Source organism: Zophobas morio, unplaced genomic scaffold, assembly GCF_036711695.1.
Source record: "Zophobas morio isolate AGI-343-1 ecotype UQ-CSIRO unplaced genomic scaffold, CSIRO_AGI_Zmor_V1 ptg000024l, whole genome shotgun sequence".
NCBI classification, from domain to species: Eukaryota; Metazoa; Arthropoda; class Insecta; order Coleoptera; family Tenebrionidae; genus Zophobas; species Zophobas morio.
Window position 1 is genome coordinate 18,782,593 of NW_026972129.1, and position 18,974 is coordinate 18,801,566.

The 18,974-nt window shown below is 33.9% G+C and overlaps 1 protein-coding gene across 2 annotated transcripts in view; it reads left to right on the top strand.

The window, feature by feature from the left end:
- The window catches only part of LOC135135388 (uncharacterized), a 218,695-nt gene extending 203,243 nt beyond the window's left edge, over nt 1-15,452 (top strand). For both annotated transcript variants that reach the window (XM_064064416.1, XM_064064417.1), the window contains exons 5-6: nt 235-455; nt 10,821-15,452. In XM_064064416.1, the coding sequence (XP_063920486.1) occupies nt 235-455; nt 10,821-11,417 (818 nt within the window). In that variant the 3' untranslated portion in view covers nt 11,418-15,452. The remainder of the gene's footprint in view (nt 1-234; nt 456-10,820) is intronic.
- Nucleotides 15,453-18,974: the final 3,522 nt, after the last annotated feature.

The window sequence follows — 18,974 nt, forward strand, 5'->3', positions numbered from 1 at the left end:
TGCGAAGTTCCAAAAAACAGCGATACGCGTCTAAATCGGCAATGATTAATTAGTTTACACGTTACTAAAGACATCTCAACTCGTGTTTAAAGCATCCTTTGCAAATTACAGTGGAACTATTTGAAAACATTCCTGCGTAAAGACGAAATTTCCTTTTAGAAATAGGGTTTTCGCTGTATTGTCTCCAAGTATGACATTGCTTGAGTCTGCAGTCAGATAATCTTTTTGTTTCAGGGCTTTCTTTGGGAACGGGTCTGGTGGTTTTTGCATCTGCTCTGTCAGAGACTCTGATGGAAATAACACAATATCACAAGGAGCCTCCCTCCGGCCCCGTCTACGACTATCGTTACGGATGGTGTTTCTTCACGGCGGGGGCGGCTTTCATTATGACAAAAATGGCTGCAGTCTTCTCTCTTACAGGATATCTCAACAGATTCCCTTCTGTCGATGAAATGGTACGTTTTATTTCATTCCATGTTTATGCGCCGTCTGCAGCCGTCTCATTACCCAGATCAAAACGATATCATCACGAAAGCCTACCTTTCCTTCAAAGAACAATTGCGAATTCCGACAGACAACGGATTTAATAACTCCGAATACATTTTTAACTCGCGGACTTTTATTAAATTCATTTTGCTCTAACTAAAGCTCGAGATTTCAACTCCATTTTAGACAATAATTCAGGTGAAATAGACCCCGTTCGGAGTTAAGAATATTTTATTTTCCAAATTAATTTTTTTGTATATATTGGACGATCAACATAATTTCGTTAGGCTCGGATTGTTTGCATCAAAATATCGTAGAAACATACGCATAATATGCACACATCTTTGGTCGAAATTTGAACCACTTTATTAAAAATATGCAGCTAAATATGCAAAACATGCATATGCAAATACATAATTTCATAACATTATATAAGAATTCAATTAAGTTAAGTAGGTAAGAAAATGCTGTTTACACAATATTTGTATTTTAGCTATTCATAATTTTTATTAAACCAATTGATTATTATTAAATAGTTTTCAAAATTTTTCATTAGAAATGACTCGCGCTTGTCACACAACACATGTTTACACATTGAAAACGATTTTTCAGCATCGACAGAGGTTATTGTAGCAAATTTTAAATTCTCTATTATATCTGGATCTTTACCCCGATTTACAAATTCCCTCCCGAAAATTTTACACACAAGCGACAAACTATCAAAACCACATTTTTTTTTTCTAAAACGGACATAAATTTCTGAAAAACTTTGTCACCTATTTTGCCTTGAATTTTGGATAGATTTTGAGAACACTTTGTTACTAGCTGAATAAAATCTACCAGTGCTAAATTGTTGCGTTCAAGTTTAGAAAAATTTGCTGAAATAAATGTCAATTGGGATTTCAGTAGTCTTTTAGCAAACATTATTTTAGAGTCTTTAATAGAGGTAGCATCATCTGACAGCTCATTAGCAAAACTCTTAATTGCATTGTAGCTTTTGGTATAAAATAAAACTGCATTTAACCATGTTCGCCACCAAGTGACGACAGGTTATGGAGGTAATGCTAAATTGAACAATGCATTTGGATAAAATTATACTCTCAAAGGTGATTTAACAAAAAAAAAAAATTAACATTATTTACTATTGGAAATAAATTTCTAATTTTCTCAGCCCCTCTATTTACATCATGAGCTAAGCATGGATTAAGCGAGGTAAAAATATTTTTAGGTAGGATAAAGCTTTGCACATGTATGTAGCAACATCTGATGACATCAATATGATTTTTTCAACTGTAACTGGTTCCGGAAGAAAAAAGTTTTGTTAAACCTTCATGAATAAACCTTGCAATAGTATTATTATTTGTCTTTTCCAAAGGTTTCGTGCTAATCAAATATGAAGTGCTACACTTTTTTGCTCGCTGGTCAAAGTTCGAACCAACAAATTTGCCATATAACGTCCATACGAATCGGTTGTTTCATCGACATGAAAATAAATTAGATTATCAATTAATTTTGTCCACGTAATTTTTCCTTAAGGTACTCTCATCGGGAACTGACTTCACACTTCATGGTACGCTTTTTTAAAAATTATCGTAGCTTGGGGTTATTCAGTTTTGATAAAGAAATATCAGTACTGAGGAATGTTTCACACAATTCGAACCAATATTCTTGTTGATCTTCTGGGTGTTTGAGAAATATTCTGCGAGCAGACTTTGTGTCTTCACATTAGTAGAATTCTTCAACTTATTTTTGTAAAGGCTTGTTCTCATATGCTGAGTTATCGAAAACTTCTTTTCACAGGCGACCTGAACAGTAAAATTAATTCATATTGTGCATGCTTTATTTCTCGCGTTTAATTGAAGTCAATAAGATATCAATAAACTAAAACAATTGTTTGAATTTGGAACTAAAAAAAAAGTGGCAAATTCGAAAATATAGCACAATGGTAAAAATTTGAATACCTTACTTAGCTTTTTACAGCACACTCTGCAAAAAACAGATTGAGAATTTTCATCTAACACTAGTTCAGGATACTTTTTTTATTCAGCCGTGGACACTTGCAGAAACTTTTGGCATTTTGGAATCAAAATTCACTTGTTGGTACCAAAATAAGGACTGAATTAAGAATAAAACCGGTAAATGAAAAATTACTAATTACCAGAAGAATGCCACCTGAAGAGTTAAATAAAAGAGAATTAAAATAATTTTAAGCCGGATGCGACCTATTCAATAATGGTACTTACTGAATAAATATGCACTTTATCGGTAAATGTGCAGTAGAATTGAAAAATATACAAAATATGCATTTTTTAAAGCCAGTTGTTTAAAAAGAGAAGTTATATTGGAAAAAAAACATTTTTTTTTCTGAATATGCCGCATTTTAGGGAATATCCATTTTGCATACAATCCGAGCCTTAAATTAATTTGTAATCAAGGCATCTTTAGATTTAGCATGTCGGTCATTAAACCAAGCTGACAAAGTCACAAAATGACAAATGTAAAAGCAAACAGAGCAGACAAATGTTTAAAAATCTCTGCATTATTGTTTGTATAGTTATCTATTATTTTTAACTTTAAGATATTCTTGTATTTTGAAAAATAATCCTCCGGTTGTTAAAAAAAACTCGTGTCATTGCTACTGTGGTCCTAGCCCGACGCGCTGTAGCCTCATCTTATTGAAAAACCAGCTAACGTGATATAAACATTTTTAAAAACGCAAAATCAGAGACTCGGTTCACTGTTAGGTGTGTTATATTTTCTCAGATTACTGTCAGTGCTATGTTTTATGCCGTTCTATATACAGGGTCGCTAGAATGTATGGAAAATGTTAAATATCTTGAGACCCAAATCAACTGAAATTAGGTATAGGGTACAAGAAACTGTGTTCTAATTATCGGTTAAAAATTTTTTTTTTGTTTCATTTGTTTTCGAGATGCAAGGCTACCTTGATTTTTTTTAAAAGGCAGTACCACATAATTAATGCATGTTTTTCCGAATTTCTGAATTATACTTTCTTGCTGATTGAAATGGTAATATAAATTATTAAACAATAATTAAATAAATTAATATATTATTCATTTCAAATAATATTAAACAATAAATAAATTAACCTATAACAACCGAAACCAAAATAAAATTTCTAGTTTCTACAAAAATTAAACTGATACCCAAGTCTTTAATGCAGTCGATTTTTCCAAAACGACTCCTTTTAGATTATAGTAGTCAAAAACAATGATGATAAGTTTTCTTGTATAAGGAACAACTTTGCATTTAAAAATATTCAACATTAATCTACTTCGAATACGCAGAGGTAAAGCAAAATTAAGCAAAACTGAAGATAGTAACAATCATTAATAGAATTAATTGCATGTATAATTTGAGATCATCAGCCAACATAAGTTTATTACAGAGAATAGTATCTCCAAGTTCGTTAATGAACAGCAAAAACAACAAGGGTCCTAAGTTCGATCCCTGTGGGACCCCAGAAGATGGAGTAAATGGTTCAAGCGAAAACTTCTGGATTTCACAAATGAGATTCTATCAATCAGATAAGAGATTAAAAGTTTCAATAACGAATTTGTGAAGCCAATATTACAGAGCTTTTGCAGTAAAAAACAATGATCTATTTTATCGAAAACCTTTTCGAAATCAGTATATATGACATCACATTGGCAATTACTTCCGATATACAAACATATTGGGAAAATACAGCTAAATTTGTATTGATCGATTTTTTCTGCACAAAACCATGCTAACTAGATGAAATCAATAGCTTTGTCCATGAGTAAATGTATAATACAAAATTGATTCGAAAACCTTAGCAAAGTTGCAAAGTATCGAAATACCTGTATAATTTGTCACCCGATTCTGCCGTCCTTTCTTAAGAATGGAACAAATACAACCCTTCTTCCAAAGACGGACTTCTTTATTATTAAATAAATATAATACAAACTGGCTCAGCAAGAATCCGCGCACAAAAGGAATTCCATCAATACCCATTGTGAAAGAATTCTTGAATATTTTTAAATTTATCAAAACATCTTCAACAGTAATTTGACACGGTGGAATATAAATATTAGAATTAGTGTTAAAAATGAGCTGAGAGTACTTCATATGTTTAGAAGCAATAAACACACTATCGAAGAAGTCTGCAAAAGCGACAACAATTTCAGATGGATCAGATAACTCATTACCTTTATAGATCATAAGGCCTGCAATTCTAGATGTTCCTTTTTGCTTTGAATAAAACTCCAGAACTTTTTGGAATCAACAGAAAGGCATTGTTTTAATAAGTCGAATAAGTATTTTTTGTAAGCAATATTAATAAGTACTTTAGACTTGGAACGAAGACGTTTTAATGAATCATAAGATTGTGAAGATCCGCTCTTTTTGTATTTTTTAAAAGCAGAATTTTTTAATCGAATGACGTCACTAGTAGTAAACCAAGGAGGGTAATATTGGCCGTTGAGTTTTGAGCGAGAATATTTGGGTATGGTTGCGTCAAATAAACTGTACAAAGTATCATAAAATTTGGAACATGCTTCTTCCACATCGTTGCGTCTAAGAGGACAGTAAGGGCATTTTCATCATTTGTATCAATGTTTGGCCTTCCAGGTCTTGGACGTTTTTTAGCACCCAAGTTTCATTAAATTTTTGTAAGATTTTTGAAACCATCAGCTTAGAAATGGTTTCTCGCTCAGGATGAATTTCAATAAAAAGTGTTACTACTTGAGCAAAACTTCGTCCTTTGTCACCGTAACAGATAGTCATTAATAATTCTATGCGCTCAGTTTCACCTTGATGCACCATTTCTGCAAGAAACGCCTTTCAAAGTTAAGTATGTCATATTTCTTTAAAGTATGATTGTGCTACATCAATGAATTCAGAAAAAACTTGTATTCAAAAATTTATTAATGATATGGCAGTCGAAAACAAGTAAAGAAAAAAAAATTTTTCACGAATAATTAGAGCACAACTCCTTGTACCCCTATACCTACTTTCCGTCCATTTGTACAATTGTTTGTCAAGATATTTAACCGTTTCCATACATTCTAGCGACCCTGTATAAGCGCCACCCGCAGCGGTCTCATTACTAAGATCAAAACGATATCATCATGAAAACCTACCTTTCCTGCAAAGAACAATAACGGATTCCTCCAGACATGCGATTTAATAACTCCGAATACATTTATAAGTCCCGCACTTTTATTAAATTCATTTTGCTCGAACTAAAGCTCGAGCTTTGCTCTAAAATTCATATTAGACAATGCTGCAGTTTAAAACAAAGCTCTTTCATCAAAAAGTTAAGAACATTTTTATTTGCTGAATTACTAAACAGAGATGCTGTTCATCCCCGACGAGGTAGTTTGTCTCGATAATGCTATGAAAAAACAGCGATGTTATGAGAAAGTTTTTTTCTTCGGTAATGGATATTCCTCCCGGTTATACCACTCGTGAACATTTTTATGAATTCTTTGTCACACCTGCTAAAAACTGCGAGCGTTGCTGAAGGCTAGTTGCAGACATTCTTTTATGGCAGTTTTAATTTCTTGTCGCTACCTTACTCTCGGCACATTTCTTCCAAACAAAAAACGTCCGAACAAAGCACAGATTAACACAAGGAAATCTTTACGTACTGCAATATTTGAAAGTGCTGCCTGGAGAATTTTGCCCCCTTATTAAAAAAAAAAGTGGATCTGTCACGTTTTATTTTACATGATCTACATATCTATATTGCCACTAATAAAAATAATAATTTTTATATACAATTTCGTGTAACAGTAGCAACAAAATTAGCAACAGTTAACGAAAACATAACGTAACACAACATTACAATTTTGCTAATTCTGTTATGCTAAACACTAAACTCAGTCTGGAACCCCGCAACGAATTAATATTTTCTTACTTTTACAACTTTTTTATGTGTGCCGTCTTCACGTCTTATTCTCACGACGTACATTCTACAAGCATCGTACCTGTTATTCATGCTTTTTTTTGCTATATTTTAAGTGTTCCCCCTACTCGATCCATAAAAAATAGATGATTGTTCAAAAGCGCCATAACTCCTATCCTGAGAATAACGCAAAGCTCCCCCGTATTTTATTCATTTAGTGCGTTACACAGCGATAATCCCGTTACGCAACATCCCCGGGGAGTATTTTACTTAATCATCCGATATCAGGCGAACCGGGGTGATTTCTTTACAAGTCAAACGGCCTTGGAATTGATCCCCTGCGAGCCTCCTGAGCTGTCCTTAATATGTTTTTTAATGTTTCAGGTCATTCGGGTAGAATTCGTTTGAATATTAAGGATGAAGTAATAAGAAAGTTAATCCGGAGTATTTTATTTCAAAAGAGCAGAATATTTTAGACGGAGCATAAGTACTTTGGCATTGTTTTCTAATTGCTGTATACTTGGCGTTTCATAAAGGCCGTCTGACATGATGTAAGAAAACATGTGTATCTAGAAATTATAATTCTTATATAGTAACATACGTGTCTATTTAATTTATTATTAAAATGATAAATAATCAACTGTTTTAGAGTACTAAATACATAAAGTTTGTTGTATTAAATACTTTACCAATACTACGTTTGATACTTACAAAATTGCAGGTTACAATTAAACAGGACAAAGGATTTTATGACGTTTGATCTTAATTGTGCAAATCTTCCTATCCGAACACTCTTCTTTCTTTACTTAATAGTAGGTCAACATTCGTTTCCACCCACAATTTTTAAAGTAATCACATCTTCTGTTTTTTTTTTAACCATAAATGACCACCAAGCTGTCATTTGTGATTGGGGCGAGTCCCTACATTTTTCCGACAAAATAGCTCGGTGGTTCCACAAAACAGATCAGGAGAGGTCAATTCAAATTAGATCAAGTCAAGTCAAGTCAGGTCAGGTCAGGTCATGACATAACTACATTGTAATGTTTTTATCGATACAATATATTTTTTTATAGGAAACGAAATTGCGGATTAACCAACAATTGTTGCATTGTATGAATTTTCAAAGTAGACTCTTTTGTTTCAGAAATTAGGTGGCATATGCAGACATTACATGTTTGTCGACAATAAATAGTGTGGGACTTTCATGTTGCAAAAGGATTAACAAACCAAAATTCGCATTAAAGAAACAAATCATCCTAAGAAGATCCACCAAATACCTCGGCAAATTGACTGTCGAAAAACCGCATGTGAATGACCATTATAATCGCATTTATCCTGTCTAATTTTAACTTGCTCACTAGTGGAGATTTTTAGATCTTGGACTATTTTGTCGGGAGCTATTTTGCATTTCGTATTTTTAAAAATTAGTATCTCAATCATTTACGGAAATTTCGAGACGCAGTTTTCACGACCCTTTTCAGCTTACAAAGCTTTATACGTTATATGGAAAACATTGTCGATTTCTTATGTTGAAAATGAGATACAGCAAAAGCAGCTTCGTATACACAGTCTTCCTCGTAAAGTTCTGTAAACTGAAAACAGTGGTGAAAACTGCATTACGAAATTTCCATAAATAATAGAGATATTGATTTGTAAAAATAGTGTTGAAAATATATTGAAAATCCCAAGAATCAAATGTAAGGACTCCTCTCAAGTCTAAAGTAAATCTCTGGGGGAGAAGAGTTGGGAACCGAATATTCGTATGTGCAGACTAGCATAATAAAGGTCAAACATCATAAAATCTTGACCTGTTTATACTGTTTGATTGTGCCACGTTTTCTCATGTGAACACTCTTCCTTATTTAACGTAGTAGATGTTTAAAGCGATATTAAGAGAACTAGTTACTAATGTACAAGATTTTCTCTAACAACGAGCGCCATATGCTAAAACAGAAACTCAGAATTCAGTTCGGACATAACACGCCGATGTTACAACTTTGCAAGGTCTGAAAAAAGATGTATGAATAATTGAATACCTTATGGAGCTCTAAATAATTTTTGTGATCTCAAACTAGGTTTCATAAGCTTTGGAATTTGTAAAACGAGTAAAGGATATGTATATGAATTAAATGTCTATTTTATAGTCTGATGTTAGTATCAGCCGGGTAGTACCCAGCTCCAATATGTGTGCAATGGTCTTCCACTGGGCCCTTAGATAAATTTAGGGGCTTGGCTGAATTGGTTTGGTGTCTTAAGACAAGATCGATAGGTAGAAATGTTGTTACCTAGAACATCTGTTATCAGTTGAACTTATATAGAGTCGTGGGAATTGAACTTTTCACAAGTTAACAATTACTGGCAAGATTCAAATTTTGACAGGTGTGTCACCCAATGACAGGTTGGCGGCGAGCTTTAGTGCAAATTAGGAGATGAGATCGTTGTTCAAAGGATGCGATTACTTAAAAAATTATGCGTGGAAACGAGTACGTTGCAGTACTACCTAATTAAATAAAGAAGAATGTTCGGAGGAGAAAACGCGGCACAATTTACACGATTACAATTAGATTATAATTTAAATTGTGAATTATTTTACTAGAATTTTGTAATGTTTATCACAACCTAAATTGACTTAAATTTACCACTTGAAAGAAATTTACAATATGAAAAACTACGACCACAGTTCCTGCAATCTTTGCAAATATTGGCGGCCGAATCTGTTCATCTTAAATTTCTTAACACAAGTCAAGACTACTGACGTGTTTTAAGCTTCCTGTTGTCGACGCATATTAAGAAAAAGAGGCCAAATATAGCACCACCCACCCGCCCTATCTCAATTGTGATGATTTTTTTTATTCGTCGTGAGTCACGGGGGCGGAGCTTAACTGCAAAGTCCTTGTTTCTCTATAAGAAATTAAGAACTTGTTTTTGAGAATTATGTTGTTCAAACAATACTATGTATATTAAGAAAAAAATACAGCCAAAGATTAGACCACACCCACACCCGCCCCGATCTCAATTCTCAATTGTGATGAATTTTTCATTCGTTGTCAGATCGAGGGGCGGGGCTTAATTGCAAGATCCATATTTGTCTACAAGAATTTACCATTTTAAACGTGTTTTAAGTTTCTTGTTCTGGAAAGAAAATACATATGAACTTAGAAAAAGAAGCGCTGGTATGTTTTGAAGTGTGAGGAATAAAACAATTTCATACAACTAACAAATAATTTGTAAAGCCTGCTGCGATTTTAATGGTGAAAACGATGTACGGAGAAGATATAACAAAAAAGCTGAAAGTAATTCCACTTTCTAACAGAGCTATAAAACGTCCTATTAACATATTATTATCAAAAAATTTCTTACCTCAACTTATTTACGAAGTCAAAATTTTTCTTTGCAACTTGAGGAGTGATTTACAACTTATTTTGTTGAAGAATTGCTATTTTTTTTACGACCAGAAACAACAACAACTACCAAAGACGATATTTTTACCAAACTAGAGCGGTTGGAAAACCACGATTTTAATTGAAAGAAAAGCTTGAGACAATTAAAAGAGAAAATACTATTTTTTTTACAGAGCGGAAACTTAGGTTCGCAATAACTACAGCCACAATTAATTGCTATTCTAAACGATACTGTTTAAATGGCAAATTTTATAAAATCCCGATGGTTAAATTCGCTTATTTTCCGTAAGTTATTTGCACTAAAAGTAGCTACTACATTCTAAAGTGCGTTGGGTGTATCAAAGAAAAATTTTAAAACTCGTTGTTAAGTTGAAAGGTGAAATTGAACTATTTTTAAAACAAACGGGGCACGATCTAGGTGGATTATACTTAGTTAGTACTTAAGTGGCATTTTATTAATAATTTTAAGCAAACATATTTTCCCTGTCATAAAGATTTTACCTCAAAAATATAAATAAATAACTTGTTCAAAGCAGTTCGAGGAACCATGTGATGTGTGTCGCTAGCCAAATCCGGCTCGAAGGACCAAATGTCCAAAGCAGTTCCAAAGGAGTCTGTGTCGTGCCTTTTTTTACTTTGACAGGTTGTCGACACTTGAAGCTTCTTCTGTGGATAGGCCACAAGAATAGAAGCACAGCATTTTGTAAAATTTCGAGATGTTGACTAGAATGAAGAAACAAATTTTGATCAGCGACAGACCGACGAAAACAAGAGGTCAACATTTTTTTATTGTTCAAGCCTTAAAACATGGAGAATACTGCAATAACTTCCTTTGAAAATATAAAAAATAGTGTATGACATAAAGCTAAGGGTAAGATTGCAGTCGGCGGCATGACGTAGAATCTACTATCAGTGATGTTGTCAAGAGATTCGAACCATACAGAAAACGCTACTTTTGTCTCTTAACAAATATTTATTGTTAATCTCCTTTTTAGAAAGGTAATGTTGCAACTATTATTGTATTATTGTTCCCTTTTCAGGTGCGAGAAATGGTCCCCGGCGCCGAGCGCAAACTCCGCGAGCACCAGCGCCTCTCCAGCGAGTACCTCGTGCGCCACGCCGGTCCTCCGCCGCGCCAACAGTACGACGCCATCACCACAGACCGTCCCAAGTACGAGGCCGAGTGCGGACCCCTCCTGAACAAGACTCCTCCGGACGTGTGCACCACGAACAAGTGCGTGGAGTTCGCGGTGACCGACCTGAACACTAGTGCTTTAATTTCGGGGGTGATCGAGCAGAACTACACCGGGGGCGGGCACTCGCTCGCCGGCCAGACCATCCCCATCACCGTGAAGAACCACAACGCGGCGGCGCCCCTCGCCTTCGCCTCGGCCAACAAGTACGGGACGATGCCGCACGCGGGCGCCACGCTGCACCAGGGCTTCCTGGGCGTCGCGGAGGTCGGTAGTTCCAGCTCCAACAGCTCGAGCGGCTACTGTTCGAAGAGCAAGACGCTGCAGCACCAGCGGCCCAGGAAGAAGTGCGTTAAAATCGAGACTTTCCAAACTCCGGACACCGGATTCGCAGACTTCGGGAAGAGGTCGAACACGTTAAGTTATTCCGGAAGCGCGGTATGACGAGCGAAAACTTTCCGCTCGAAAATATTCTAAAACTTCCCTAGGGCACACTCGAAATTTACACCTGCGTTATAAATAATGGGAGCCCAAGTTTGCTAATGCCGGCTGGTTCATTTGCAACTGGAATGCGTGTTGTGTACTTGTATTCGATTCGCTCGAAGGTGCAGACCCGGTTTCTACAGTCCGTAATATTAAATGCGAAATTATTTATCACGCAGGGACGTTTGGTTTCGTTTCGATGTGTACAAAGGTCGAGATATTCAGCGGAATTTCTTATTGAATTTTCAACTAGGTTTTATTCAAATTTTGGGCGTTAAGCGGCTTTACGTTTTCAAGTAAATGAATGGGATAATTTTACTTTCATCGAAACTTTCTATACCTACATTAAAGTAATTACAAAAATTTACACCTACATTTTGTGTAATTTAGTGGGAGTACTTGGAAGGTCAACAACGGCAAAAAGTGTTTGACTAAGAATAAATTATTTTTGGGACAACCCCACGCATCATTAAAAGGACTGAATATTTTAAAGGCACTTGAAATTTTTATTTTTACAAAGAAAATTATTTTTACCTCAACGTTCTACTGGTACTAAAGTAACTCGAGGTGTAGCAATCGTTTCAACTACAGTTACACTAAGGATCTTAAGGCACACTTACACATTCGCAGGTTACACAAGCCGAACACAGAAACTTGTCATGAAATAATAAACTAAACAGACAGTGTTTACGAAATGCTATAATTTCATCAATCACTAAGATTGTAAATGTTCGGACCGTAGGGTATGTTCGACTGTAACACAGAAATGCATACATAAGCCTATTCCTGTTTTACAATACTCAATACACAATAATTTGCAGTAATAAAATACAGGGTGTTCTATGTGAATAAACTGTTGGAAGATTATAATATTTTAGATTTTTTTATAAACATTCTGTATACGAAAGCTCAATTTTATTGGTACTATTTACAAAAAATTCCATACTATTCATAAAACATTGCAATTTTTTTCTGAGAAACATGACATATTTAAAAAACTTCAAGGAAATTGACAAGGTTGTATCGAAATTTCAAAAATAAAAAATTATTGTGAATCCTAAGAAAAAGCCATGTAGGGCATATAAAACTGTATAGGCTGTTCTACTTAAAAATAGTGAACTGAAGTTAAAGCCCAAAAAGTTTTGCAAATGTGGTTACTAACTATTTTTCTAACTTTAGTAGTTAGTGAAATATCCTGCGTGCGTGCAGTGTTGCCATTGTTAATTTTATAAAATTACGTTTTTTTTTTCGTAATCTAATGTATTTGCCATTTCTATTGAAACACCACTTGTTGATCGTAAATTTGGCAACGTTCATATTCAGACAATTTTCTAACTAAAAGCCGTTGTCAATCAACCGAAAACTATTAGCAATTGCTAAATTTTAGGCAAAATCAACAGGTGGTGTTTCAACAGAAATGGCAAAGATTATACATAATAAGGAATATTTTTTATTTTTTTTTTGAGACTCCCGAAACCCTCGTACATAACGTACTGAAGACTTAATCCATCATTTTCCAGATACACGGTGTAGCTAAAAACTTGGCGAATACGGTTAAGAAGTAATACAGTGGAGCGGATTTGCAATAATTTAACACAATCACCAGGACTTTAAAACACAACCGAGTCTTTATCTCTAATCTAATCTAATTAACAACGCATCGGGGATGTGGAAATTATAGCACGTTATCAGACTAATCTGTTTGATTTATTATTTACCCACCTCGACTTGCAAAACTACAACTTCACAGCCACGCCTGTACGAACAAAAATTATCAACAAAAATTTAAATTAAAAAAGTTGAGTTAATGAAAAACTAAGCGAAAAGATTTTTTATTTTCTGTCCGAGCTTTGATTTATGGATTTTGCTGAACTTCGGCTAAAGAGAAATATTTACGATCTCGTGTTAGGAATTCAGTCGGGAATTCATCGAAATAGGATATTTTACGAACCCTGCACTATTTATTAATTACAGGCGAACTACCATCGGCACCAGTGTTTTTTTTCAACACTGAGGTTTTTGTCAAGTGAAACGTTTTTGACACGCACTGTCAGAGTTACAGTGTCACCTAAATTTTTGAAATAACGGTCCTAATCTTTGTACAAATATTTTGAATAAAAGTAAAAACATTGATTTACATTGTTGATTAAAATTTTAAATACAAGCAGCTAACTTTGAAATTTAACGTACTCAGACACCTCAAAAGTTTTTCAAAGGGAATATATTTTAATACCAATTTTGAGAGTTGAGAATTTCTTTATAAATTTTACGAGTCATCAAAGTGTAAAAAAAACTATTTTTTTCAACACAGATTTTTTTTAGAAAATTTTAGAATAATATGATCTTTTCACTGTACTAAATGTACTCCTACTTACAACATTAATCGTAACTTCAGGCAATCAACTTTGTTGAGGGAACAAATAAATAAATGTTAGTCTATTTACAAAAATTCAAAAACTTTTGCTTGTTGGGACAAACGCTTTATGGAATGATTATATGACATCATCAATTTTTCCATGGGGATGAGAGGACATATTTTGGTTGGTGTTTTCCCTTCTTATACTTATTTGTGCTTTTAGTTACTATAACAACACTTTGATGACGTCAATTGTTCGTAAATTTTAAACAATCCTTTCAAACACCACACAATGTAAAAAGACAAGAAATAAAAAAAAGGGAAAAATTCAATCAAATAGAGAACAATAACTATAATATTAAAAATCAAAAACTGCAATTTTTTTGTCAGTCATTTTCTTCGTATTCTAGGCATGATTTAAAAATGATGAAAACGTCGTTGTCCTACAATATTAAACAGATCAAATGATTTTATGACGTTCGAGCTCGATTGTGCTAGTCTTCTCATCCAAACACTGTTTCTTTTTAACTAGGTAATAATGCTATGTACTCATTTCCACGCACAATTTTTAAAATGATCACATCTTCTGAACAAAGAGCTATCTCATAGATGTCACCAAAGATCGCCTCAACCTGTCAATTGTCGCTAAGTTTAAAATAAATTTGCAACAAAATTCGAAGGGCTTACCATTCATCGACCTACTTAGATAAAGAAATGGGCGTGTTTGGGTGACAAATGGGACGAGATCGCTGTGCAGAGGATCACTTCAAAAATTGTGCGTGGAAACAAGTACGTAATGTTACTACCTAGTTAGATAAAGAAAGACTGTTCGGATGAGAAGACGCGGCACAATCATAATCAAAAAATAATTCCATATTTTTGTAAAATTTCCTAATTTGCTAATTTTAAGTGACTTGTTTTAATAGTACAAAGTAAATTGAGTAGAACGATGTTTCGAAAAAAAATAAGTGATTTTAGTTTTCATGTTTCAAATAGAGCTACATTCTTAATTTTAACAAAAAAATAGTTAAACAAAAAATGTTTTCTTCGATTTATTTCGATATTGCCAAAACTTATTAATTTGTATTTATTTATCGAATTATATTTTGTTGTATTTACAAATGACAGCGTAGATCAAAATTAGAACGGTGCCTTATTAACAACACTTAGTAGTGGATATGCCACATATAAGACTTATGCAAAATACGGATAACACCATTTATAACGACCCACTTAATTGCCGCTAACACCATTCATTTACGTACGAAGGCCAGTTAAAACCATTGTTATTAACTAGTTTTAAAGCTCTCACGATCAGACATGAAAGAAATCTTTATTTAAAAAGCCGCTGACTACCCGAACCTTTGGTACATGTTTTTCCTCTTCGTATCTTACAGTTTTTCCGTATTTTCTGCGAACTCCAACCCACTTAATTTTTTATACTTTCCAGACATCCGTTTACCTCATAACGACAAATCAAATATTCATATCGTATCTTAAATGTTAATCGTACATTTGGTTGTATTTTACTAAAAAAAATAACTTTGTAATTGCTGTGATACGTAAGGTATTATTATCATTAATCCCCGTAATATAAAAGGTTTGTGATTTGTTAATACTCTTTTATTTGTTAAAATAAAACGAAGAAAGTTGGAAAAGTTATTTTTTATTTGTTGGTGGTTTGCAAGAAACTCTAAATACGTCCTCCTTAAACCCAAACGAATAAAAGTTTTAACAAGCAATGCAACTACAACTACAATCCGGCAGCAGGAGAATATGTAATGATGTATTCATAAGCCTCTTAAGCACAAAACGGTCTTTACCTCCAAGAAAACGGAAGTTTTCGCCTTGTAGTCATTCTTTTTTAGCAAAGTTTATTCCATGGTCGAAAAGCGCTCGGAATACACTCTCAACCGTTAACGACGTATTTAGGTTAAATGAGAAATACATGTAATACACATCGCTTTTCACTCTCAAATAACACGTAAAATTTAATTAAAATTACACACTTACTTAGTTTCTACAGAATAAGCATATTATCCTCTTTTGTGGGAAAATGACGTAATCTCGTTACGGTCTTTCCATTTGTACGAAAAACCAGTCGTGACCATCATGGTAATAACCCCGCTATAGATAGCCGCCATCATTTCATTATCCCAAAGTTCAAGTAAAGGCTGGAGTAAGCTCGAAATTGTAATTTACGTGCGGTAAAGCATGCATAAAATAGAATTTAACTATATAATAGATTGTAATTAAATTAAGTATCTAGTTCAAAGTAGTTAACAGTTTGGCTATATGTAATTACATATTCAGAGTAGAAACTCCGGCGAACTTTATCTGGAAATCAAACCGAAATTTCGGAAAACAGCGTAGCGGAAATAGCTTTTTGTTACGATCGCTATTCAATTACAATAATACGGTGACCTTATTCAAAAATTTGCATAATAACAATATAAATCAAATGCATCCAGAATAAATTATTATCCAACTGGTCGTGTGCCATAAATCTCGCTTAAGTCCCCGAAGACTCCACAACTAATACCCACCAAGCACATACATTATTAATTGGAAATGACCACACGTATCGTATACGATTATTCGCTGTGTGCTGCAGTTATAATTATTATTTGAAACAGTCGATTTAGTTTGCTTTTATCTGCAATTAACTGTATATTCCATGCATGCAGATAACGGCTCAACCCAATATTATGCAATTATGCATACATTTTCTCCCTTTTCTCGACTTGAACGCCGCTGTTCCGCATGATTAAAAAGCATTAATTAAATTTCTCTTCGTTAGCGAATTTTCATGGACGATAAAAAAACAAAAGGAAGGGCTGAGGTAAGTGGAAACGTTTTGCCATTTCAGGAATGTGATGACTGGTATGCTGTTATTACATACTGAGAGCATGGGATAAATAATGTTGATTAAAAATGCATGTTTTACCGAACGGATACGGTCGAGTGGACATGTAATATGGATTGTTTCTAAATATCAACCGCAGAAAATGTCAGCGACGTGATATTTATTTCTCAAATTGTGTAGCTTGGAAATAAATCTGATATTAATACGAAAGCTTCATTCATGACTGTGGATATTCCGAACGTTGTTTTTGTATTCACTAAAATTGTATTGTTCTTGTGGACTGAAAGACAGTAATGATAGTGTAAACATAACCTAGATGACACTGTAGCAGTAGCAGGTAGAATCCCGTATCAGGGGGTGTATACAATATGTTGAAGTTCTGCATAAAATTGCATTAATCGAAGTTTTCTTGAAAAATCTTGGGGTAACTTAATTTTATATCTTAGTATAATTTTTTTTATAACCAGCTGCATAGTGAGTAACTATGATCTATTTTTTTAATAGAAACCCTAATATTGTCTACGGATTCTGAGAAATCTTTTTACAGTGAAACCTCGATTATCCGTGCAATAAAATGCGTATATATAAAAAACCAGTTTTTCTCTACAACCATTTAATAATTTAATAAAAGTAGGGCTTGCCATTTAACAAAATTGTAGATGCCGTTATTGTGCTTAAAAATGTCATTTTTAAAAAATTTGACCTGTCCGAGGATTTTTCAAGAAAACGTAAAGTAACGGAGTTATAAATTTTATGCAACACTTTATCAAAACTGTGTTCGTGTTAAAAACAAATTGTGATAAAAGAAAAGTTCGATAAATAAGAAATATATTTTGTATTTGTTTCAATTCGTTTTTCAACTACCTGCCAATTTCAGTGGAATTTATGACCATTGCTGCAAGCCGCAACTCAGTTTAGTTTCGGTAAGTATTATAAACAAAGCAAAAAACCTTACATTATATCATATTTACTTTGTTAATCCCCACGTAACAAGAGGTGTGTTATAACTTTGAAGTCTGTATCTGTCTGTATCTCCGTCTGTGACTAATGTCCCCAAACGGATGAAAAAATAGAATATTTGTTTCAAATTTTTAAATGTCGACAGCCTAGACAAACATCATTTTTTCTTGAAGTAGACATGATTTCACCCATATTATGTTAAAAAAAGATTTGTGGTGGTACAGAAGCAATTAGACTTCATGTTCGAGTATACTTTAATGGGTGAAAGAAAATCGTCGCTAATTTCGATAAAAGATATAAAATAAATGAATGTTGATAGTCATGAGGACATAACGGCAGCCGTCGGAGACACTCTGAAGTACTCACAGTTGACCATCTGCTAAAGACCAATCTCGACAAACCAGACTTTGAAAAGCAAGGATCTTTTCTAACGCACCCCATTTATTAACCAACACAAGGAGATCGTAACGATTTAGTACGTGACCTAAATTTATACAAAAGGCAGGTTGATCGTTTAGAATCGCGGTTGAAGGGTTGTAATTTATTGGATCGTAATAATCAAACCTTTGTTTTCTCAAAAAAAAAAAACGTGCTATAGATTAGCAGGGGAGTCATTCAAACCGTTGGTAGGTAGGTAAGTATTTATTTGTTCTTCAAACTGATGCCTCCAAACTCAATTTATAAGTTGTACTACCACACAACGAAAGCTCATATTGCTAGCATTGGTGAAAAACGTGTGAAGGTTTGAAAGTTACTGCTTTTTTATTTGGCTTAAAACTTAGATATACAAAACATTGTTTACCCATAAAGTAAAGTAAGTAAGTGTTTGTAGGATCTCAAATAAGACAGCTCTTGCCAGACGGAATATTAGCTGTAATTCTCAGAAGATTTTACGAAGCCACGAATAATACGTTTTCAATATTCGCATTGATATTTTTTTCGAAAATCTAAACACTTGCATTGAAATAAGGCATTAGAACAAATAAAACACTAACATGTTTGCAGATTACTGCTGGATACTTATTTACGTCCCTACTTGAAGCAAAATATGACATTGTAGCTTTAAATGGGTACTTGCAAGTTTTTTGGGAAATAAAACCTGTCCGGATTAAACTGATTACATTCTGTGCAAATCTGCCAAATTTCTTCGTGAGACAAAATAAGGTATTACCTTCACTTTATAGTCTTAATCTTCTCTTACTAGTGATCAGTGGCGGCTCATGACCTTTTAAAATGGGGGGACACAATTTGATTGATGAGTTAAATATGAAGATATAAAACTGTTGTTATTACCATTAAATATTCAACCAAATTCATTATTTTTATTTAAAATCAA